At 37.6% G+C, this 25583-nt stretch overlaps 1 protein-coding gene and 1 non-coding gene across 2 annotated transcripts; both read right to left on the bottom strand.

The window, feature by feature from the left end:
• Positions 1-9465: 9465 nt before the first annotated feature.
• Positions 9466-25568, bottom strand: TMX1 (thioredoxin related transmembrane protein 1). The gene is made up of 8 exons (XM_007986670.3): positions 25344-25568; positions 21819-21934; positions 20441-20486; positions 18550-18678; positions 16154-16199; positions 15956-16057; positions 15760-15832; positions 9466-11177 (listed from the first exon to the last, which is right to left on the bottom strand). Exons 1-8 carry the CDS (start codon positions 25493-25495, stop codon positions 10999-11001), a joined length of 843 nt encoding a protein of 280 aa, XP_007984861.1. The 5' UTR covers positions 25496-25568; the 3' UTR covers positions 9466-10998.
• Positions 21566-21700, bottom strand: LOC119619124 (small nucleolar RNA SNORA70). Its single transcript, XR_005235562.1, has one exon. It is a non-coding gene; the product is annotated as a small nucleolar RNA SNORA70 (small nucleolar RNA).
• Positions 25569-25583: the final 15 nt, after the last annotated feature.

Raw genomic sequence — 25583 nt, 5'->3', positions numbered from 1 at the left:
TTTACCACTTTCAAACTTAAATTGTCTCCATTCTCAGTAGACAACTAAAGTAACTGTCTAAAACGATTTATAAGAATTTGCTCACTAAACATAAAATCCAAATATAAAAGTTACATTAAACAAGCCAAACAAGGCTCTTTTAGATTCAGCCTGCTTTCACACGAAACAGCTATATTTGAACCCAATACATACTATTTTTAAGTTCCAGGATTTCAACTCTGATGCTTACAGAGCATAACATTGGTGTACTGAATTATGAGCTATAATAAAAAATAGATCCCTGAAAGGAAAACTATACTCATTTCACCTTTCATTACCCAGTGTGTTTGTTGTGTCTGATTTGGCCCAGGAATTACTTTCAGCCACATACATGTACTCTTCGTTCCCTCTGACCTTGGAATGTCACAGTGAGAGAAGTAAACCATAGGCTTGACATGAGCATTCTCAGATAATGAAATACACATGGAATGAGCTAGGTGAAGTTAAATCAAGACACCATTGTTCACAAAGTCCAGAGAGGTAACAGCCACACTCATAATTTCAACTGAAAAGTCTTACTCAAAATGGTTAGGCAGTAAGAAAAATTATCTCAAGTAAGACGTCCAGAGGTAAGGGGTGTTACATGAGGACTTTCCCTTTGCTTTTCTGAGAGTCTCTTGGCTATGCCATCCTGTTTATTGGCTTCATCCTCAGGCTTTGAGATGACCTCAAAATTCTGTGCATCACTTTAAGATAATGTCAAACTCCAGAAGAGAGAGAACTATCTATTTTCTGAGTCTCATTTTTAAGAGGCCTTGCCAGAAGACCACAACATCTCAATGGCTCCTTTTGGAGCACATGTCCCTTGACCATGTTAATTGCTGGATTGGACAAGCATGTGTGTTCATAATCTAAACTCAATCCTAGCAGGCAAGGAGGAGTCAACCGCCCCTGAAGCATATGAATCCAGGGGAGACACAGATGGATGACTTAAAATCTGGCTTTTGCAGTGAAGGATGGGATGATGTTAGTACAGTGACACAACACAACAGTGTTGACTATGAGAGTAAAGGGCAGGGCAGCCTTTTTCTTTTCTGGCTCCCCCATCTCAGCACTCAGGGTATGAATTATTTCCTAGTGACCTGTTTCGTTTTACAAATGTGAACATCAGTGCTCTGAAGTGTCCCACTACATCACTACAGTTTGTTTCAAACTAACAAGTTTCAGGCCTCAAGGAGCTCACAATCAGGTTTTGGAGACAAGTATGAATCTAATAATTGTCTTCTTAAAGGTAGAGAAGAAACTTCAGTAATCATTTTACACATAAATTGAGGACAAGAGATGGATGGTCTTTGCTCAATGTCACTTAGCTAACTGGTATAATAAATGCAAGAGAAGAAACATTACAAGACAAAATGTGACTTAACTGCCAGAGGATGATAAAACCTACATTTGTGGGCCAGAAAGGACTTTAAACAGATTTGAGCTGACTTATGAACCAACAGACAATGTGAGGAACATTCACTGAACAACTGATTTGTTAAAAGTGGTCTCAAGAATATTAATTAAGGTAGATGGTAGGCAGATAGTTAAGAACATTTAAAATTTCCAACCAAGAAATGCATATTTGATTCTGTGGAAGATGGGAGATATCTAAAGTTTAGAGAATGTTTCTTAAGAATGCCCTGCTAAAAAGAATTAGCCAGGTGTGGTGGTGCATGCCTGTAGTCCCAGCCACACAGGAGGCTGAGGCAGGAGAATCACTTGAACCCAAGAAGCAGAGGTTGCAGTGAGGTGAGACTGCACCACTGCACTCCAGCCTGGACTACAGAGTAAGACTGTCTCAATAAATAAATAAATAAATAAATAAATAAATAAAAAAAAGCCCAGGTAGCAATATGCCAAATCACCCTAAGGACCTGAACTGATATACTCTAATCCACTAGGTAACCTTATTTCTGACATGCTTTATTAAAAACACTGCAAATAGGAAGGTTTGAAAAAAATACATTGCTTAAGTTACTCTTAAAAATTAAGTATGTTTCCACTGAACTTAAAACGGTGACTCTCTTAATTATATTTACATTTAAAAGAAGTTTCTGTTAAGTCAAACCTCTTTTCAGTCAATTTACTTCTAGTGTTTTCATTTCTCATGTTTTCATGTTTTGGACACAATCAGTCTGAGTTATAATATCACTAGGAAAATAGGCTTAAAAGTAATGTCACACACACCCAAGTGGGTAGAAGACACAAGCTGATTTCATTACCAGGCAAAATACTGATATTATCACCATTTGTAATTAACGAATCCAAACAAACAATTACTTTAAAAGACAGGGATAGGAATGATGTCAGCAACAGGGCAGAATAGAAGCCTCCTGACTGTCCTTCCTCCCACAGACACACTGAGTAAAAACACCTACACATAGATCAGCTCTCTCAAGAGAAAGCCAGAATCCAGCTGAAAAACACCTACACACCATATGACTGAGAAAATATCCACATCAAAACAGGTAGGAAAAGTGGAGATACACCAGCACACTAACCCTACCTTGAGCATGGCACCTTAAAAATGGAAAGGAAACTCCAACTCCTAGCTTCTTCCTGATGGGTGAGGGACTTATACCACATGTGCTCAACATTTACAGTCCCTGCCTTAGAGTTTGACACTTAAAATTACTTTGCTTGGGAAAGAGGAGGGCACAGCATCGGATTTCCCTCAAGCACAAAGAACAAAGGGGGCTTTTGAACCAACCATACACTCCCAGTTGTTGCAGTCCCCAGGATCAGCTCAGCTCCCAACTTGTTCCTGAAAGGGTTTGAACACACACTTTTCCAGCAGCTCCCTGAGATTCTCGCTTCTGACAAAGCTGTACCTGGTAATCTACATAGCAAAATAAAGAATAAACCTCACTTTGGGAGGCTGAGGCAGGAGGCTGAAACCAGGAGTTCAAGACCAGCCTGGGCAACATAGCAAGATGCGGTTTCTACTTAAAATTCAAAAATTAGCTGGGCGTGGTGGTGTGTGCCTGTAATCCTAGCTACTTGGGAGGCTGAGGCAGAAGGATCACTCGAGCCCAGGAGTTTGAGGTTGCAGTAAGTTATGATGCCGCCACTGCATTAAAGCCTGGGTGACAGAGCAGGACCCTGTCTCTTTATATATATATATATATATATATATGGCTAGGTATAGTGGCTCACAGTTATAATCTCAGCACTTTGGGAGGCCAAGGCAGTAGGACTGCTTGAGCCAAGGAGTTCAAGAGCAGCCTAGGCAACATAGTTCAGACCTCATCTCTAAAAAAAAAAAAAAAAACCCACAATTTAGCTGGGCATGGTGGTGTGCACCTGTAGTCCCAGCTACTCGGGAGGCTGAGGTGGAGGATCACCTGAGCCCGAGGATGTTGAGGCTGAAGTGAGCCATGATCATGTCACTACACTCCAGCCTGGGCAACAGTGAGGCCCTATCTCAAAAAATATATACATACATAAATAAATACACCTCTTCAAGTCTAAATAGGAAGCATGGCACTCTCTATATCACCTTCCTTAACTTGCTATAGCTCTCCAGGGAAAGAGGTGGGAGACCTCTGCCAGCAAGAATGGGAGCAATAGCATCCCCTGCACCTTCTTGACCAGCAAGGGGTACCTCTCCATGTCTAAAAGGGAAAGCAGACACTCCCTGCCTTCATCCCTGGCTTACTTCAGTGACAACTCCAGAAGAGTCTCCCCCTGCTAGGAGGTTGTGAAACTTCTGTTTGCTCTAACAGGAGAGTGAGCACCCCCCACATCATCTTCTCTGGCTTGTTCCATCAACAAATCCAACCTGCAAACTCTGTGGAAAGTTTCCACATGCATCTAGCACCCCAACTTGTAAAGCCTTCACTCAAGCCTTTACTGGCACCTACATCACCTAGTTCTGGAAATTGACAGAGCTCTGTACTCCTGAGTCTTCTGGACCGTAGAGAACAAATAGATGACTTTTAAACTTGCACACGTTCAGCAGGTAGCTCCCCAGGTTCAAAGTGTGCAGCCTGAACAAGACTTTAAGGATCTGCTACTGACCTGTCCTTGATGTAAGACGGAAAGAGTCAGAGAGAAACTCTGGCTCTCAGGTTCTCTGCAAGGAAATAAGTGAATCATATCTCACACTTCAACCTCTGCAGTTGCATTCCAAAGGACTGCCTTCTATCCTGCCTCTTACAAGGCAATAGTATGACTTGATGCTCTCTAATTTGTTGTGGCCCACTAAGAATAAAGATTCTTTGGACAAGCACAAAGAGTTTAGAGGCACTTAGAATCTCTGGTGGGGCTGAATGAGGAAGAACAGCTACATGAGACCAGTCTACCAAGACTTGGAGGGGGATTCTTTTATCTAATGAGCAAAAACTAACACAAAAAGTCAAGGACAATGAAGAAAAAGGGAAATGTATTCCAAGTAAAAAAAAAAAAACACAAAAACAAAAAAACAAGATAAATCTCCAGAAGCCAACCCTAATGAAATGGAGATATGTCATTTGCGTGACAGAAAATTCAAAAGGACAGTCATAAAGATGCTCACTGAGGTAAGGAGAGCCATTCATAAAGAGAGAAATTCAATAAAACGATAGAAAATATTAACAAGTACCAAACAGAAATCATCAAGCTGAAAAATACAATAACTAAACTAAAAAACTCAACAGAATGGTTCAACAACAAATTAGATCAAGCAGAAGGATTAGCAAATTTGAAGACAGGTCATTGGAAATCATTCCATCTGAAGAGAGGAGAAAAAAAGGATGAGAAAGCATGAAGACAGCCTAAGGGACATACAGGGCATCATCAAGCAGAATTTATGCATTATCAGTGTACCAGGAAAAGGGAGAGAAAGAGGGACAAAATATTCAAACAAATAATGCCAGAAAATTTCCGAAGTCTAGAGAAGGAAATAGAAAGCCAGGTCCAGGAAGTTCAACGATGCAGCAGGATGAATCCAGAAACCAACATCAAAACATATTATAATCAAACTGTCAGAAGTTAAAGACAAAGAGAAGATACTGAAAGCTGCAAGGAAAAAGTGACTTGCTGCATTCAAAGGGGCTGCCCCATAAGACTACCACTGGGTTTTTCAACAGAAACCTGCCAACCAGAAGGAAACAGGATGATATATTTAAAAAGCTGAAAGGAAAAAACCTTACCAACCAAGATACTATCTCTACCCAGCAATCCTGTCTTTCACAAACTTTACCTGAAAAACAAAAGCTAATGATTTATCACCGCTAGACCTGCCTTACAAGAAATGCCAAAAGGGCTCTTCAAAAAATACCACTAAGTAGCAACATGAAAATACATCAAGAGAGAAAACTCACTGGTAAAAGCATACAGTCAAATTTAGAACACTCATACTCTGATGGTGGTATAAAAAACAATTATATATCTAGTACAAAGGCTAAAAGACAAAACTATTAAAAACAACCGTAGCTAGAATAATTTGTTAAGGAACACAAACTATAAAATATACAAAACCAGCCAGCAAAAACACTAGTAGGGAGTAAAAATGTAATTTGTGCAAGTAATCAAAATTAAGGTGTTATCAGCTTAAAATAGTCTGTTATTAGTATAAGATGTTTTATGCAAGCCTTACGGTAACCACAAAGCAAAGATCCTTAGTAGATATACAAAAAATCAGAAGTAAATATTAAAGCATACCACTATAAAAAGTCAAGGAACCACAAAGGAAGACAGCAACAGAGGAAGAGAGGAACAACTGATCCACAATATTGACCAGAAAACAATTAAAAAAATGGCAATATTAAGTTCTTACCTATCAAAAGTTACTTTAAATATAAATGGATTAAACACTCCAATCAAAAAACAGAGCAGATGAATGGATTAAAAAAAAAAAAAAAAAAGACCCAACTTCATACTGCCTAAAAGAGACTCACTTCACTTCTAAGGACATCTATAGACTGAAAGTGAAGGTATGAAAAAAGATATTCCATGAAAATGGAAAGCAAAAAGTCAAAACAGTATGGTAATGGCATAAAAACAGTCACATCAACCAATGGAACAGGACAGATGGCACAGAAATAAACCCAAGTATTTATACTCAATTGATTTCCAAAGAGGATGCCAAGAACACACAATGGGAAAGAGTTTCTTCAACAAATGGTGTTTGGAATAACTTTTTACCAATATGCAGAGGAATGAAATGGAATTCTTATCTCACACCATAATCAACTCAAAATGGATGAAAGACTTAAACCTAAGACCTATAACTATAAAGTTACTGGAAGCTCTACAACATTCATCTGGGCAATGATTTTTTTAACAGAACTCCAGAAGCACAGGCAACAAAAGCAAAACCAGACAAATGGGGTTGCATCAAACTGAAAAGCTCCTGCACAGGAAAAGACATAATCCACATATTGGGAGAAAATTATTTGCAAACCATATAACTGGTAAAGAGCCAATATCTAAAACATATAAGGAACTCAACTCTATTTAGAAATAGTTTCATATTAATTTCCAAAAATTTCTAAAGATTTAGTAATAAATCAATTCTATTTATTAAGAAAAATAACTTTTTTAAATGGGCAAAAGATAAACAGATATTTCTCAAAACACACAAATGGCTAACAAATACAAGAAATGCTCAACATCTCTAATTATCAAGGAAACACATATTAAAATCCAGAGATCACCTGTTAACAATGGTTATGAGATCAAAAAGACAAATAAGTATTAGTGAGAATTTTGAGAAAAGGGAACCCTTGTACACTCTTGGTGGGAATGTAAATTAGTATAGCCATTTTGGAAAATAGTATGAAGTTTCCTCAAAAAACTAAAAAAACCAGAATTACCCTGTATCCCAGCAATCCCAATTCTGGATATGTATCCAAGGAATTGAAATCAGTAGGTTGCAGAGATATTTGCACTCCCATGTTCATTTCAGCATTATTCACAGTAGCCAAGATGGGCAAGTAACCTAAGTTTCTGTCAATGAATGAATGCGTAAAGAAAATGTAGTATACATGCTGGAATACCACACAGCCTTAAAAAAAGGAAAGAAATTCTGTCACTTGCAGTAACACAGACAGAACTGAAGGACATTATGCTACGTGAAATAAGCCGGGAAGAGAAAGAAATACTGTATGTAGAACCTAAAAAAGTTAATCTCATAGAAACAATAGAAAGATGGTTACAAGAGGCTGGGAAGTAAGGGAGGAATGGGGAAAGGGAAGATGTTGATCAAACAGTACTGAGTTTCAGTTAGACCACAGGAATACGTTTTAGCGATCTATTGCATGGCATGGTGACCACAGTTAATAATAATGTATATTTCAAAATAGCTAACTCAGATTTTTAACATTTTCTCCATAAAAAAATGATAAACTGGTGAAGTGATGGATATATTAGCTTGGTCGAATCTTTCTACATATACACAGATGAAAATCTTTCTACATATACACAGATATCACATTGTATCCCATAAATATACACAATTATTTCCTGTCAATTAAAAATAAATAAGAAAGGCTGGGACGGTGGCTCACGCCTGTAATCCCAGCACTTTGGGAGGCCAAGGTGGGCGGATCACGAGGTCAGGAGATCAAGACCATCCTGGCTAACATGGTGAAACTCCGTCTCCATTAAAAATACAAAAAATTAGCCGGGCATGGTGGCAGGCGCCTGTAGTCCCAGCTACTTGGGAGGCTGAGGCAGGAGAATGGCATGAAGCTGGGAGGCGGAGATTGCAGTGAGCCCAGATCATGCCACTGTACTCCAGCCTGGGCGACAGAGTGAGACTCTGTCTCAAAAAAATAAATAAATAGAGAAAAAAGGGGATATGTTATACCTGTTCAAGTATATAATCTAACCTTGCTACTTACATATTACCAAACTTCCAACTTAAATTTATTGTTACTCTAGCTTTAATGGTTTCACAAATACAAAAGTTGCTAGATAAGCAGTACCAACATATCTAAATCTCCAATGATATTCAATTAAAATTTTATTTATAGAATCATGCAATCACTCAGTAAAACCACTCATTTAAAGTCCAACCGAAATAAATTCTTATTAACAAAATACCTATATTGAAAGTAATATACTGTAAGAACTCTACCTTAAACTGACCATGGCGATGAACTACAATGTCATAAAATATGAGCCAAAATGTTCACTCAATAATTTTAATTACATCACAATTAAGTCCAGAACTATGCCTTTTTTTGTGTGTAAGGCTGAATAAGGACACAACTGACGAGAGAAAATTGCTTCCTAACGCATCATTTACTGCAATAGCTTACTTTATGCAATAACCAATATCACGAGACTGCAAATACTGAATAATTATGGTTATTTATGAATAGCACTTATTCACTCCTATACTCTGATAGGAGTGAAATTTTAAGACCAAAATAATAGCCGGGCATGGTGGCACATGCCTGTAATCCCAGCTATTTGGGAGGCTGAGGCAGGAGAATCGCTTGAACCCAGGAGGCGGAGGTTGCAGTGAGCCAAGATCATGCCATTGCACTCCAGCCTGGGCAACAAGAGTGAAACTCTGTCTCAAAAACAAACAAACAAACAAAAAAAGACCAAAATAAGAGATTGTTGAATTTCATGTACCCATACTGAAGAAAAACCAAACCAAACAAAAACAAAAGCAAACAAAAAAAGATTTGGAGCAAGAATTAGATTAAAATTTTACCTATTTGTACCACACCTCTGAGCTGACTCACCTGAAAGATGTGCAATGCTTACCTGTCTTGCAGTCATCATTAGGACTAAACGAATAAATACAGGAAAACAACAAAGCTGCAGTAGGTACTCGGTAAATGGCAGCTGTTAGATGTAACCAGAATTCTTCATTAAAACTTTTTTCAGTTTTTCTGATAATCATTAAGAATTTACACAACGTAGGGTAGAATACTGTATTTTCCTCTAGAGATCAGATTTTACAATACTTCAGTAGTAGAGCTGAACTGATTATAGTGGGTAGGTGGCCCAGAATTCTCCAGGATATTACTTTTACTTTACCTTATTCCTTCCTGAACCATTTGTAAATAATCCCAAAGAGTTTCTATAAGCCTGTTACCAACTGAAAATTAATTACTCAGAGGTCTACAGTGATAATCTTTAAGAACTGTGAGATTACATGTTGCCTGAAATTTCAAGACCCTATCTGTTCAGTCAACTTTAAATTTTCTGTAGTACAGGGGTCTTTTTGTGGTTTTTGTTTTGCTTTGATTTTTTACTCTACAGAATCTTTCTGGTCACATATTTTCTAACAAAAAAATTGGCAATGTCACATATACTAGAACACTAAAAAAAAAAATGCTTGATTTAATGAGCATTACTGTCCTTAAACATCTCAATAGCAAAAGAAGCAGTCATTTGATTACACATATCAAGTACATATATAGTAACACACAACAACTCATCTGAACATCGTTAAATACAAAGTAAAAAAGCATACCTTCAAAAAGCAACGAGAAATCATATGGTTTTCAGCTTTAATGAAGTGGTTAGAAAAGTTTATTTTGTGCTTAGGACATTTTTCTAAGGCATCACAAGTTACACATCCAAACTCTTCAATGGTACAATATTTTATATTCTAAAGGAGAGGCCTTTAAAGAACACTTGTATATTATGATACTGTAAATCTAATGGATTCACATAGCAACAGAGCCTAGAAAGAAGGGGACATTACAGAAATTGTCTACTACATAATGGTCAGTTGATTCATTGTATTTATGGTTTTCCCCCTTCTTTTAAGGTGAAAACTATGTATTCTAGCTCTTTAAGGAGTAAAAATACACAAAAATGTTCCATCCGACTGACTTTTACCTGTGAAATCCCACAGAATATTACCAGTCAGGAAAGAACACAGAATAATATGAAGTTTGTCTTTTAAAAAATATAAAAATGTTATTATTTTAAAACATCAAGCATTACAGACTGTAAAATCAATTAAGAACTTTCTGTATATGAGGACAAAAATACATTTAAGACATATACAAGAAGATGTTTTTTCCTGAGTAGAATGCAAACTTTGTTTTATATTAAGCTTCTGTGAATTTTCAAAATGTAAAATACCGCGGCTTTTCCACATCAGACAAAAATCAGGAATGTTCACCTTCACATTCAAAAAGAAAAAAAAAAACAATTTCAAGTTGAAGTTCAGCAAGAATGATGTAAAATCTGAAAAGAGTGGCCAAAATTTTAAATTACAACAGATTGTTCAATTTGATGGATTTCCCAGTAAACTTCAGTTTGAAATAACAGAAAAGTACTGTTTACTAAAACATAAAAAATGTTTCCAGGAAATTATCATCCAATTTGAAAAATAAAAAATGTAACCCATAGTAAATAAGAAAAATACAAGAGAAAATCAAACTTTGTTGGAATCAAGAGAATACCATGAACTTAAAAACTTCCTAAATCAGTAGCATATCCTGTATTACCATGTGTAGAAAACTGTAATTAATAAAAACTAATTAATTTTTATTAGTTGCATAACCTAAAAATACAAGGAAATTTTGGATTATACCTCTAAAAAGACCACGAAATTGTCACTGAAATACACATTTCTTGAGACAATGGGCAAAGTTCCCATTTATGGGAAATATCTTCTTTTTTTCACACAGTGAAACCAAGAAAAATTATATCAAATGAGAAATATTTTTCTCTAAAATAATATTCTTAAATACCTCAATAATGCAATACTTGGGAAATGTAAATTTTCAAAACTCAGACTTGAAACAGGTTATTATTAAACAAATATACATAAATCTTATTGCTTGGCATGGTTTTTCAAAAATTAGAGAACTCTTTAAACCACCATACTGTGCTTAAATCATATTTCAAACTTGTATACCTAGTGCTTTTATGTTCTGAATGTAGACTCTTCAATTTAATGACAATCTAGACTGAACTCTGCAATATACAAGAAAGTCACAGTTCACTTCAAACCAAACAAAATGATCAATCTTCTATTTTTATCAAAATCATAATACTAACTATAAAATTTAACTAGGATTTATCTGTGGCCAATGATGGACCCAGAGAGCGTTGTCTTATGGCATTCTGTGGAAAGTCTTTGTTTGTTCCTTCTTTACGTTCAGCTTCTTCTTCTGAAACATCTTCTTCATCCGCCTCTTGTTCCTCCTCCACTTTTTTCAAAGGTTGTGCAGATTCTGATAATAATTTTTCTTAAAGACAAAGACCAAAAATGTATTTTTGTAGATGTATTAGATTTGCTCTAGAGTAAAATCAAGATACAATATCTCATATGCCCAAAAACTGCTTTGGCATAAATTTATCACGTTTGGATTTCCCAAAGGAAAAAGTTATTCAAGATAAGATCCAAAAAACTATGAATATTATAAAAATAAAAATGGTATGAGCCATTTTAGTTATCAAAGTCCTTCTAATTACCCACTTATTTATAAACTGAACTGAAATTAATGAATCAGCATTAATGTTGTCAATATGGAAATTGTATGAAAATATACAGCATTAAAAAGAACTGGTTGGTCCAATGGTAGTAGGTTATCAGAACTTACTAATATTACTGTCACTAACGGTGATAACCCCCATTGCTAAATTTGACTGGCTTTAAAAAAAAAAAACTATCTCATACTTATTTGCTATTAATCTTCTGGTCAAAAAGTATACTAAAACTTAAACAGTATCCTTGTTTTAGTTCCCAGGGGAACAGAAATCACACATTTACAGTTGAAGGTTGTATTTCTATCCGTATCTTCTTCTGGTCTTATAAATGTGCTTCCCCTTACTCATCCCCCATATACAGTATTTTATTACAATATACTTACAACAGTAAAATGTAAAAATCTTAAGTGTACATCTCAATGAATAAATACATACACACATACACACCCTTTCGATGTTTTTTATGGCCAGCTGCTAGTTAACTTAAACTTAGAGAACACCATGGTGAGATACAGGAGACAGAATTGGGTCAAAGAGCTTTACTCTGTTCAATGATCTCAGACTGCCCCCAATCCTAGGCAATCGAGAATGGTGGGGCCAGGGTGGGGGGACTCGCAAGGAAGGAGTGGGTTAATAAGGCAGAACAAACCATGGGGAAAAATTACCATTAATGAACAATCTGTCGTTTAGTCTGCCTGGTATCCATCTTCATTTTGGGCTAACAGCCCCTTCCCTGTGCCACACCCCAGGTGGTCCTGGTGAATACTAGTTTACAGCAGTGGTTCTCTACCAAGGGAGTTTCCCCCCTCCACGAGGAGCACTTAACAACGTCTAGAGATATTTTTGCTTTTCACACCTGAGAAGGGCAGTACTATTGGTAAGTAGAATGCTATTAAATATTCAACAGTGTATAAAAGGCAGTCCGTCACAACTACGAATCATCTGGCCAAAAACGTCAAGTGTTGAGGTTGCGGAACCCTGGTTTCCAAAAAGTGAGACCTTTACACCAGCGGAGTGCACCAGAATTTCTCCAAAAAAGAGGCGGGTGTAGAAAAAAGAATGAATTTCCTTCTTATTCTTAGATTGTGACTAGTTTTCTCTAACCACCTTATGCTAGTGACTGGAAAGGGCCAAGTTGATCCAGATGTCCTTGTGAGCAGAGAAAAAATAGAAAAATTAAAAAAAAATTCTAAAAAGCACTCAACTGAGAATTGAACAAGTCAAGGTGTGGAGAACTGAGTAACTCAGAAACAGCATCTTAACATCATTTGAGCCTTAAGGATCTAGTCAACCCTGACCTCAGACTCCATCGCTACATAAACCAATAAATTCCAATTTTGCTTAACAGTAGATTGAGTTGGGTTTCTTTAGCACCCCTAGCAACTCAAAATCAAGACAAGCACACATATTGGAAAACAACTCAAATCATGTGTTCCATTATGGAAGGGGCATGGCAATATCACTTTAAAGTCTGGATTAATATCAGTTGTATTACTAAAGAAAAATAAATTACACAATCATATGCATAGTGATTACTTACTGAATGCTTATTATATGTTAGTAACTACGATAATGTGAGCATTACATACCTATCTCCTAAGTGTCATAATGATCCAGTGGGGCAAGTATAATTACTTTCATTTCACAAAGGAGGTTACATGCTCAGAGGGTAGAAAACGTCTGCCATACTGCTTTGTTATTAAGTGGTAGAGCTGGGATGCCCATCAGATCTCTCTGGCTCAGAGACCATGCTTGCCTTCTTTTTGAATGACTTGGAAAGGCATTCAAAAAACCCTTTACTTTATGCCTTTCAATCCCTCCAAATTAACAGATATTTAAAGGTAAAGATTTCTATAGTGACTTTTACAGTGGATTATAATAGAGGACAGAAAAACTTAAGTAGCTTGATGTTAACTAACCAAGTCATTTTAAAAATTTCATTTCCAAGAAATGAATGCCCTTGTAACTTCCTAAAAGAGGTAGAGTATTATCTCTATCATTTCCTTAGGTTCAACTCTTTTAAAGTTGCTAAAATTGTGCCTATTCACTGACTTGCCCTTCTTGTCTGAGAACACTTACCTCTTTGTGTACACCACTTATGTATTCCACAGTACTGCACAGAAAGGATTCTATCAGAGTCAGTATTCTTTTGAAAAGTTTGTACGGTCAACACCAAAAGACAAGTAATTTCATGTGCCGGGGCCTGTAGATTTTCCTATTGGTAACCACTTTCTCTAAGACAAGGGTTCTCAAATAGTGGTCCTCAGACCAGCAACATCAACTTCACCTGGGAATTCTAAGAAATGGAAATTCTTGGCCCCAATACAGAACTTCTGAGTCCAAAACCCAGGGTAGGGAATCAGCAATCTGTTTCAACAAGTTCTCCAGGCAAGTCTCAGACACTCTCAAGTTTGCTCTAAGGTAAGATGACTCAGACTCCAACACCTACATCCTCAGAGAAATCAATCTATGCAGACTACCAAAGTAAACTCTTGGGAGACGAGAGGACGATCTGGCAACAGTGGTAATAACAGCCTGCACATCACATGACTTAATATGTACTTTGGTACCTTTACAGGATCCAATGCTAGTTGTGCACTGATCACCCTACAGACTTTCTGACGGCTATATGATTTATGTGAGGGTGAAGACAGAATATAAGAAAACCAAACATAATACAGATGCTCCTTGACTTATGATGGGGTTACACCCTGATAAATCATAAGTTGAAAATATCATAAGTCAAAAAGGCATTTAATACAACTAACCTATCCTTACATAAGTTGAAATACATTAATACACCTAACCTAACCTAATCTGCCCAGCATCACAAAAGTACTCCATACCAGTAGCCCAGAATAGGTCAAAATTCAAAATTTAAAGTACAGTTTCTACTGAACGCATACTCGTTTTGCACTATCGTAAAGTCAATTTTAAGTTGAATGACTGTAGGTCAGGGACCATCTGTATAACTACTTTTATATATGTATCTTTTGTATCTACTAAATTAAGTCTTACGTTTTATTCACAATTTAAAAGTTGGTGAGTAAACATTTTATATTCATTTCACTTCAAAAACCTTAAACCTAATAATACATTCGTCTTTTAAGTAATCTTTGCCTACGCTTTTTTCCTAGACATCAGTGGCCCTTTTTGGATAAAATGACTCCTTCCCCTATGCATGTCCTTTTTAGTATCAATGCAACTATCTAAGAAATGAAAAGATGAACTACCAGTATAAAAGGACAAGGTACACTATAAATCTAATCTCCATAGACTTCATTTCAGAAATTTTGATCCCAATAAGCCCTAAGTTAAGAAAGACATCATGGCCGGGTGCAGTGGCTCACACCTGTAATCCCAGCACTTTGGGAGGTCAAGGTGGGCGGATCACAAGTTCAGGAGATTGAGACTATCCTAACACAGTGAAACTCCATCTCTACTAAAAACACAAAAAATTAGCTGGGCGTAGTGGCACGCACCTGTAGTCCCAGCTACTAGGGAGGTTGAGGCAAGAGAATAGTTTGAACCTGGGAGGTGGAGGTTGCAGTGAGCCGAGATCGCGTCACTGCACTCCAGCCTGGGCAACAGAGTGAGACTCCGTCTCGAAAACAAACAAACAAACAAAAGATATCATAAATGAAGGAGTATCAGGCCACAAGTCTGATATAGTTAAACACTAAGCTTTGTCACTTCTGTGTGACTGTGAACCTTAGTTTTCTCAAGTACAAAATGGGAGCAGTATCACCTATGCACTCTACTACAGAGTGGCTAAAAGGCAAATAAGGTAACAGATAAGTAAAAGTTCTTTAAGAACTGCAATATAAACACTTCCATTAACAGTACAATTACAAGACTGGTAAATGCTTATAATTATTTAAATTGATCCGTAGTACAGTTCAGTGTCAGTGACACTCTAAATCAACCATAGGGATTGCTTTTCCCAATATCCTACCAGAAAAAACCTACAATTGACTGGCATTCAAAGAATACTCTTCAAATGTGGCGGCCACTATACTAATGAAAGACTTCAAGAGTAGAACATATTCCACTTATAAATTGACACCAAATAAATATTACTAAATAGCTACATGCTATATGCCATGTTAAAATTCCCCATAATATAAGAGTCAAGAAAATAACAGTGTTCAAAATCCACTGGGCTACATTCTTACATGAAATACACATCTCTTCTACCTTTCCTTACGCCATAGCTGATGAAGACCAACAACCCACAGTTAGAATTCTAAGCTGGAAGAGCAACCTGTGAAATGTGATTGTGATTACAGAAATGAATAGGACTATAGTGAATAAAAAATAAACATTTTAAAATATACTTACTTGAAGGGTATGGGTATGGCTGTGGTCTGCGCCTTTTTGAGGGACAAAGGCAATCTGCCACAAATATCATACACTGTAAAAACAAAAATTGTAAGAAATCTGAATGTAGAATACATGCCACAGCTAACGTAACTATTTTAAATTATCACATTTTTAAATATCTTTCTTCCTAGCACTCCAAAAATGAAATACTTACGAGTCCTAATAACAGTCCGGAAAACAGAGTTGCTAAAGCAAAAACAGTATATGATCCCCACACTGGCAATCCAAGGTCTTCAATAAAGTAGTTATGGCAAGCCTAAAATGAAAAGAAAAAAAAAAACTAAAAATCTGTTCATTTTTGTTAAAGTGATAGTGGTATAAATGTTTAAGATAAAAATATTTTAGTCCATACCCTGATCCACATAGATAGCTGAAAGAGTGCTGACATACTACTCATCCTAAAAATAAAAGAGATGATTAAAAAACTGAATAACATACACAGCTTTGTCTATATATACTATTTTCTACTCCATAATTTCCCCAATATGACAGATTTTATTGCTGTTAATCAAGACTAGAGATACATCACTGATTTCATGCCTATAATAAGGCTTGTTCGTGAAAACTGTCTCTAAATTGATACTACCATGTGACAGCCTCATAAATAAACATACTTGACAGTAACTTTTTCCTTTTCTCCCACTGTTTTGATGTTAATATTTTGTCTTTCATCTGATCATTTCTCCAGTACACTGAGTAAAGGGTTACAGGTTCCATGAAACCAGTTGGAAAAGGCAACTCTTACTCACCCTTAAAAGCCTTTAAAGCATGACCAAAGGGAGGCTCAAAGAAGGACTGGAAACAATTGTCAAGCCGATTCTTCCTACTTAAGAACTATCCCTCTTTTTTATTGAAATTAATTAAAATTTATAAGAGCATTAGTTTGACATCTTTTAATGATATACAAAATTATTACACAGGTACATAAATGCTAAGTCATCATATAAGCAAAAAATTAGTATTTTACATAATTAAATGGCCAGTTTTAAAAAGGCATGCTTCAGAAATAAGAAAGGTCTGTGATTTCCCAATTGTAGCAGCTTGAAAATAGACTTACAAGCAACTACTTTCCTTTCCTGGAAAAGGACAAGATTCATTTATAAGATGAGATTTCAGAGAACAAAAATCAGTTATACTTTTAAGTCGACATAGAAAGGTATTTTAATCACGTTGCTTCTGTTGTTTAAAAGCCAAGTGAGAAGAAAAACAAGGAACTGAAATATAAAGCACTGTATAGCCTCACTGTAGTCTGCAGTAATTTATTTCAGGAACACTAGAATCCAAAATTGAGTTGGGCACGGTAGTTCAATGGGTGAGTGTTGACAGGCTGATCTTTCTCCCATTCCCAGAATCTAGAGCATTTTTCCTCTTATGGGATTACTGTCTCAACTCCCTATCCTCCAAAGGTAAGTGTGGTGAGAGGATAGGAAGATACAGATGGCCACACAGGATCAGTCCATGGTATCTCAGCAAAACTATTACCAGAGGTCTCTCACATTACCAGTGAGGCCTTGTACCCCAACAGCAAAGCAGAAAGCATGCTTGCTACTTCCAATCCTTATCACTCCATTGCCAGTTGCTATGAAGAAATTCATCTACCCTCTAGACATCTATAAAGCTCAGTGCTTAGGCACGCTATTATGGTCAACGTTTATACACACTATTCATATAAGAAGTTATCAGATAGGTAGAATAACCAACCAAACATAATTCAATCGCTTTACATCAAGAGTCGAAGTTTATGTAATTTAGTTGGTATCGGCAATTTTTTACAGTCTCTATGGAGACAGAACATTACAAAACAAACTGAAGTCTGGAGATAGCATGAGTACAAGTTTGAGCCTACTCATTCAAATTATTACACTTGAGTGATAGCTTTACCCATTATGCTGTGAACAATCTTAGGGGCATTTAGTTTTTGATGATACATGTGACTAAATCTAGCAAGCTACAATATTCCTGAAAAGGTGTACAACTTACTTCTATAAAATGTCTTCTCTAACTCAAGAAGCATGAAACTGACTTAGAAGGTCAAACTAAAAAGATCAAACATCACTTTGGGAGGCCGAGATGGGCAGATCACGAGGTCAGGAGATCGAGACCATCCTGGCTAACCTGGTGAAACCCCGTCTCTACTAAAAAAATACAAAAAACTAGCCGGGCGAGGTGGTGTGCGCCTGTAGTCCCAGCTACTCCGCAGGCTGAGGCAGGAGAATGGTGTAAACCCGGGAGGCGGAGCTTGCATTGAGCTGAGATCCGGCCACTGCACTCCAGCCTGGGCCACAGAGCGAGACTCTGTCTCAAAAAAAAAAAGATCAAACTAGTAGGCCGTGCACGGTGGCTCATGCCTGTAATCCCAGTACTTTGGGAGGCCAAGGCGGGTGGATCACAAGGTCAGGAATCCTGGCTAACACGGTGAAACCCCGTTTCTACTAAAATACAAAAAAATTAGCCGGGCGTGGCAGTGGGTGCCTGTAGTCCCAGCTGTTCGGGAGGCTGAGGTAGGAGAATGGCATGAACCATGGAGGCAGAGCTTGCAGTGAGCCAAGATCACGCCACTGCACCCCAGCCTGGGCGACAGAGTGAGACTCCATCTCAGAAAAAAAAAAAAAAAAAAAGAACATGTAATAAATGTGGATACACCTTAACAGCTCAAGAAACAAAAAGAGTATGAATGCTTTACATAAAATATAATTATCTGTTCCAATTAATTATGAAATGGGTAAGAGAAAAAGCCCTCATACTTACAGAACAGAACCTGGACCAAACCATGATGAAACGGGCTCAATACTCTTCCACTCTTTATCACTTATAAAGTTTATGAAGTCCTTCTTCGTCCTTGGACCCTGATAGCGCCTAAATTCACCATCTTTACAACTAAAGAGAATCAGAATTAAATATTATCCAGCATTGAGAAATAATTTAATATTTATTTTGCTATTTTTTCACCTCACTTTATAGTCACTTCTAACATTCAAAAGCATTAGCAATGTACAAGTACTAATAGCAAATTATACTATTTACCTATTCATGACATTTTAGCCCCCAATTTAACAATGAGGTTACATTTTCTTAAATGAAAAGTCTTTAAAAATTACTGTTATTCTACCAAATAATAAAACTATGAAATATAGTAAGTAGATAAAGCTCAGAAAAGTACTTTTAAACCTCATGTGTATACACATATTAAAAGAATTATATAAAAAGTATTAGAATAGTGCTTGGCACATAGTAATTATTAGCTGTTAAGCTATAACTTAAAAATTTAAGGCATTTTTCTAGTATTTTTGGCTTAATAGCATCACCTCAGCCACCCTGCTTTAAATCACTGGAGGCATCTGGTACAGTGTTTCCTTTCCTCTCATTTTAGTGACTATTTACAGTCAGTTTTGCAGCCTTCCTTAGATCCACCTCCTCCTTCCCATTTCCAATGTAGAAAGTTCTGTCAGAGTCATAAATGTTCTCTTGGCTCCAACATCTTTAAGTGCAAAAACTCATCTAACTCAAAAACTCATCGGCTCCCTACTAGGGACCTGTTAAGAAGGGTTAAGAGACCCTTTATCCACCCAGAGGTAAAGACCATGAGGAAGCCCCCCACCCCAAAACACAAAGTTTTTGTGAAGTGTCATTTGAGCTATTCTTTGAAGCATAGGTAGGATTTCGACAGGCAGGAAATAGGAGAAAGGACATGGTAAACAATTTTGACTAAAAGAAAAAGGGCAAGAAATTCCAAATAAGGTCAGGAGGCACTAAGAAGTAAAAAGGAAAGGGGAGAGACTGAAGGGGCATGTGGGAAAAAGGACTGAATGAGAAGGGCAGGAAAGAAGCTCTTAGGGAGACAGAGAACAGAAATTTACATAGATGTAAAGGGAGTAGGGGTGAATTTTAAAAACATGAAAAAAAAAAGAAAAAAGGGCAAAGAAAAGCAAGCTATAAACACAACGAAGTGTCAACTTGTTTTCAGTACCTCCTGGTATTTAACCTACCAGCTACATAATGTTAGGATACACAGCAGGTACACAGACTTGAGATTTCATACCCCCAATTTAGAAGATAAAGCCAAACTAATAGACCTGACACTGAAGACTACATAATCTTCCTCATTCTGATTTATCACCCAATTGTCACCTACTACTGTACCCAAGGCTGTACAACAGCACTTTCATAGCTACTTTTTGGACATATCATGTTCTTATTAATGATTGTTTATGAGATTGTCCTCAGAATAAAATGCTTACCCTGTACTCTTAAAATCCTACTTCCAAGGTTTCATTTAAACCCCATATTCTCTGGGAACCAATCCAGGTAACTGTGATTTCTCCTTTACCCAATTTCCTACAGGACTCACCACTACTTTGGACTCATAATGACTCAACACGCTGAACAGGATCACAACATTTCACAAGAACATCACTTTCCAAAACAACTGTAAATCTTTGAGAACAGAGACTGTTTCATACATCACTCAACTTCCTAAAGGCACTTAGGATAACACTAAGCAAAACAAGCCCTCTAAAACACCTGCTGAATATAATGAGATTACCTCAGCTCTTCCAATATGATCCAAGCCAGAGGCCTACTACTTCTGATTACACTAGAATGCATCTTTCTCCATAATTGAGAATCTTCAAATACTTACTGATAAATAGTAGGAAGAGCAGTTATGATAAACCGTCCACTCAGTCCTACAAATAAAGAACACACAGCAGGTTTTACATGGGCCAATTACTGACTACTTAAAAGGTGACTTTGAATTACTTAAATACATACTAATAGGAAAGAATATGAAATTATACATAATAGTTGAGCTTTGTAATACATAATTTAAAAGTGAATTATGTACTTAAAGCAACTTTAAAAAACACAATACTGCACATTATCTCAGTTAAAAAGTATGTAGAACTAGAGTACTGAATACGTTTTTAAATAAATAAAAACACTTCATTATTTATACCACTGTCAAAATTAAGACTAGTAGTAATAAGTCATGGGAGAGCACAAGGTAATAGGTTCTCAGATCTAAAATCAAATGGAATTGCACTTGACATTCAACAAAGGCAGTTTATGGTGCTGCTAAAAATGGAAAATAATGTGAATCTTTCATAAGACAGGCAAAAATAAAAGCAGCTAACATTTATTATTAGCCAGGTGTCAAGCACTGATATTACAGAGAATTGACCTGTGCCTCAGTTTTCTTATCTGTGAAATGGGGACATTACATATTTCATGGGGTTGTATAATAAGGATTAAATAATAAACACAAGATACTTGGAAGAGTGCTAAAATAGGCAAGCGCTCAATAAATATTACTTATTAATACCATTTGAGATGGGGCAGCCAAGAACCCAAGGGTAGTGTGACTACTGAGAACGGTAAGATGAGGTTGGTCTGTGGAAGGAACCTCCTTAAGGGCAGGACCTGCCACTTGTCCAGGGACCAAGTCAGGAATGCACTTGACCTCACAACCACGAGGGCTTTATATTCAGGGGCCCACATCCTCAAATCATAGGTACTAAATTTAAAACTCAGTTTCAGAGATTCAGATCTTCTTTTGTCAGGGAACGTGACCTTGACTCTAGAAAAACACTCAACCGCATGCTCCTTATTCTGAAGCCTGGTATGGACGCAAATGTGACTTGGCCAATGTTCACCTGAACCACAGTGTTCTAGGACTCCTCAAAGACATCTTACATACTAGTCTGCGGCCTGGGATGCAAAGAAAGACAAATCAGAGGCAGTTATGTGGGGAGGGATAAAAAGAGGGTAATGTCTTCAAGAACCCTTAAAGCAATGCTTTCAAGGAATGAGGTGTTTACACAACTAGGGAATCTCCATTTTGCAACCATTGCACACTGAGCCCCCATCAGGGAGGTGCACAAGTCAGGTTAACTAGCTGCAGGCTATTAGGTTTTGAAAACCTAATGAAAGGTAGAATTAAGACTATGTAATGTAGAAAATAGGATAAACATATCAACCCAAACAGCAAAGAAACAAAACTAACCAAAGACTTACAGTACCTGGCTGCTCTGTGACATCTACTTTCGCAACATTAACCTCAAGATCTTCTCCCCATTCAGCAAAACTTTCCCATTCCGGTTGAAGATTTTGACAAGCAGGGCACCACGGGGCGTAACTAAGAAACACAGATTTTTTTTTTTTTTAAAGTTAAGCACATTAGTATGACCATTTATCTTGGGATAAAAAATTTAAATGTATAATTTATGAAGAATATTTTACATAAAAATACTGAAGACGACAAGGTGGTTAATTTCATGCAGATTAAAAAACTTTTAAGGGTAGATCTAACAATCCGGAAATCAAGAATGATGAACTGATGATGCTAATCAAATGAAATTCTGAGAATAAGACACAGGATTTTTTCACGTGCAAAACAGCTCTTCAAAAAACCTTTGCATTTCTCTATCAATGTGCGGCCACCAGAAAGTTCAGGACCAAAGTTAGAGCTTACCAATTTTAATAATTTACACTGCAGAGTCACAAATGCAAAGTGTTGGAAAAACAGAAGTGTTCTGGGCTGTGGTGAATAAGAAAGCACATATTCCATCTTAAGGTGGCAACCATTACTAAGTAGGATTGCCACAAAGGATGCTGGCACACTAAGGCTGGCTATTCATATTTAAAAGAAGATGGAGATCTGCATTTTTATATGAGAATGTTACCTCAAAAAATAACCCACATACAAATACTAAGCAGGCCAAACAAAACTCTTGGCCAGTTAGGTCATCCTGTTTCCAAGACCTTGGATTTACAAATGCAAGCATATTAGCATTTAAATTACTCCTCTGGTATTCATTATCTCCCAAGGATCTATTTTTACACTTTATTGTATTTTATCTTATAATACAGCACAGGGTTGTTTCTTTTTCTTTTTTTTTTTTTTTTAACAGAACCAGAAAGAATAAAACCTAAACCAGTTAAACACAAAACTATAGTTTCTGTACTTCACATTTTCTTCACTTGTTTTATGAAAACCAAACTCCTAAAATAGACATTGTAGAACAAGACAAACTGGTACTATAAAAGCCAAGCTCCTAACAATAAATTGTATTACAATGAAAATATCTCCATGACAAAACTTCTGAGCAGAAATGAATTTACTGTAGATAATTCACTTGTAATTAGGAGCAGACTATTACTAAAACTCCTAGATTCCTTCTTTTTCAGGTTCGTTTTGTTGCTCAGTTGCTTTTTTATTTTTTGAAACAGGGTCTTGCTTTGGCACCCAGACTGGTGGGCAGTGGGGCGATCTGGGCTCACTGCAGCCTCAACCTCCCGGACTCAAGACATCCTCCCACCTCGGCCCAAGTAGCTGGGACTAGAGATGCCTGCCCACACTCCCAGCTAATTTTTCGTATTTTTTTGTAGAGACTGGTTTTTGCCATGTTGACCAGGCTGTCAGTTGCTTTCTAAAGACTTACTTTAGAATCTCTACTTAAGGAAAAAGAAAAACTACTACCCTATAGATAGATGCTCCAATGTGGATTTACCTCATACTCAATGTTTTGTTAGTCTTGTTCTCTTTAATACTACTTCTGACTGCTGTATTTACATAGTTGGACCATAATGAATTAAAAAATATCCTTGAGTAATACTTGACTGTATTTTGCATATACACACACGATAACTATTGCTTAATATATTACTTATAACACTATTTTACAGGCACGATCTAAAGTCACTCATGATGATGACTGAAAAACAAAGTGTCACTTGTCATAGTTCCTCTCCCATGAAGCCTTCGATGGTGCCTGAAAGAAAATTCATTTCAGAGTTGCAGATTATATGCATACTATGAATATTTCCCTTTATTTTACCCTCCATATAAATGGTTTTTTGTTTTTTTTTTTTTGGTTTTTTTTTTTTTTTGAGATCGAGTCTCACTCTGTCGCCCAGGCTGGAGTGCAGTGGCACGATCTCGGATCACTGCAACCTCTGCCTCTCGGATTCAAGCGATTCTCCTGTCTCAGCCTCCCGAGTAGCTGGGACTACAAGCGCATGCCACCACGCCCAGCTAATTTTTTGTATTTTTAGTACAAATGGCGTTTCACCGTGTTAGCCAGGATGGTCTCAATCTCCTGACCTCGTGATCCGCCCGCCTTGGCCTCCCAAAGTGCTGGGATTACAGGCGTGAGCCACCGCGCCCAGCCAGTTTTGTTTGTTTTAAATAACACAGGACTTACTGATTTAGCCTTCTGGGTTCTCCCTTGGGGATGTCACTTTCGCTGGTCTCCTTGACACAAGAAAGCACTCACCTGAACCCTGTTGTCTTTTCATTTTTATTTATCTACTTATATTTCGCTACATTGCCCACGATCTCTTGAACCCCTGGGCTCAAGCCATCCTCATACCTCAATCTCCTAAGTAGCCTACGCCACTTCCAGCTGAACCTTTTTAAAGAAGGTGTTCTAACAACAATTATTGCATGCCTACTCTGAAGACCCAAAGAAAGCCGCAGCAATATCTGGATGGTTAACTAAAGTATTTAGGTACCTTGTTACTCACTTGTAAAATGTGAAAAACACCTGTCACAGAGAATTTGTAGGGAATTAAATATAGTATGTGTGTAAAGGTGCTTAGTGGTGTCCACTACAGTTAATACTCAATAATCATGCTTTTACTATTATCAGTAATACCGCTAATAAGTATAATACCACCATCAACAACAACTCAGCATCTAAAGCAAAGGCAGATACTTTATTTCCCACCGCTGCAGAACAACCATTATTAAATTGAAACCACCACACGAGACACATGATTTCGTTCGAGCAATAAATGATGACCTGGCGCTCTTGAGAGTGTATACATTAATGCATTATCTTTTAATGTAATGCCCTTTACAAAGACCTAGGAGTCACAACCCAAGGTATTCTCTACACTGCAAACACACCCAAAGGAAAAAGGAGATGAGTGAAAAAGCGAAAGCAAAAAAGAAGGGAAAAAGAGAAAACGAAAACTTAAAAATAACCCGACTTGAATTGACTCAGTATTTACAATAAAAAAGAAACGTACCTAATCCATTTTTAAAAAGCTTAAAAGCCCCAAATTCCAACACCATAGACTATATTTTAAGGACAGACAAAAGGAGAGGAGAGATTTTGCTCAATATTCTTTTCTGTAAAATGTGGTGAAAATACGTGTAGAAGTCTGTGAAGAATCACTCTAACTACTTAGACACTAGTCAGACACCTCCTTCCCCGCGCCCCAATCGCAGCCTCAAAGTCATGAAAAATGTCAGAATTCGCACTGGCGAATTCGCACTGTGCGCCTCGGGGCGCACCACAGCCACATAAACGAAACGAGGGTGCACCCCAGAAGAAACTTAACATTTACGGGTAAGAGACGAGGGGGTGGGACCAAGCCGGCGGCAGATCCCAGGAGTTTGGGGAGCTGCAGAAGTCGGGGACGCTAGCTCCGCAACTCGGAGGCGCAGCCCTGGGGAGTCTGGGACCTGCATGAGGAACGTGCGGGGTGAAGTCGTCTGTCCAGGCACTGACGTAGGACCCCGGCCGCACCGCACTCACAATTCTATCATCCAGTCTCCTTCCAGCAGCTCTCTCCAGTTCTCGTCCGTGATGACGCGAACGTTGCTCCGCCGCCCGTGCGTCCAGGGAGCACCCCAAAGCAACAGCACCAGGACTGCCAGGGGAACTGCAGGACTCCCGGAGGGCGCCATTTCCGCCGCTTGCCCACCTCACAGCGAGCGCGGCGGCCCCTCCTCCCGGTCGCAGCTCTCACTTCCGCCCTTGCGGGCTGCTCAGCGC

The sequence above is a fragment of the Chlorocebus sabaeus genome, chromosome 24 (assembly GCF_047675955.1).
Source record: "Chlorocebus sabaeus isolate Y175 chromosome 24, mChlSab1.0.hap1, whole genome shotgun sequence".
NCBI lineage: Eukaryota > Metazoa > Chordata > Mammalia > Primates > Cercopithecidae > Chlorocebus > Chlorocebus sabaeus.
The sequence above is the reverse complement of the archived record's forward strand: the minus strand, read 5'-3'. Positions and strand labels throughout refer to the sequence as shown.

Coding starts and splice junctions, on each gene's coding strand:
- TMX1 (XM_007986670.3), bottom strand. CDS start 25,495: ATGGCGCCCTCCGGGAGTCCTGCAGTTCCCCTGGCAGTCCTGGTGCTG. Junction 21,935..25,343: donor GGAGACTGGATGATAGAATT/GTGAGTGCGGTG, acceptor TGTGTTTCTTAG/TTACGCCCCGTGGTGCCCTG. Junction 16,200..18,549: donor TTTGGTCCAGGTTCTGTTCT/GTAAGTATGAGG, acceptor TTTTATTTTTAG/GATGAGTAGTATGTCAGCAC.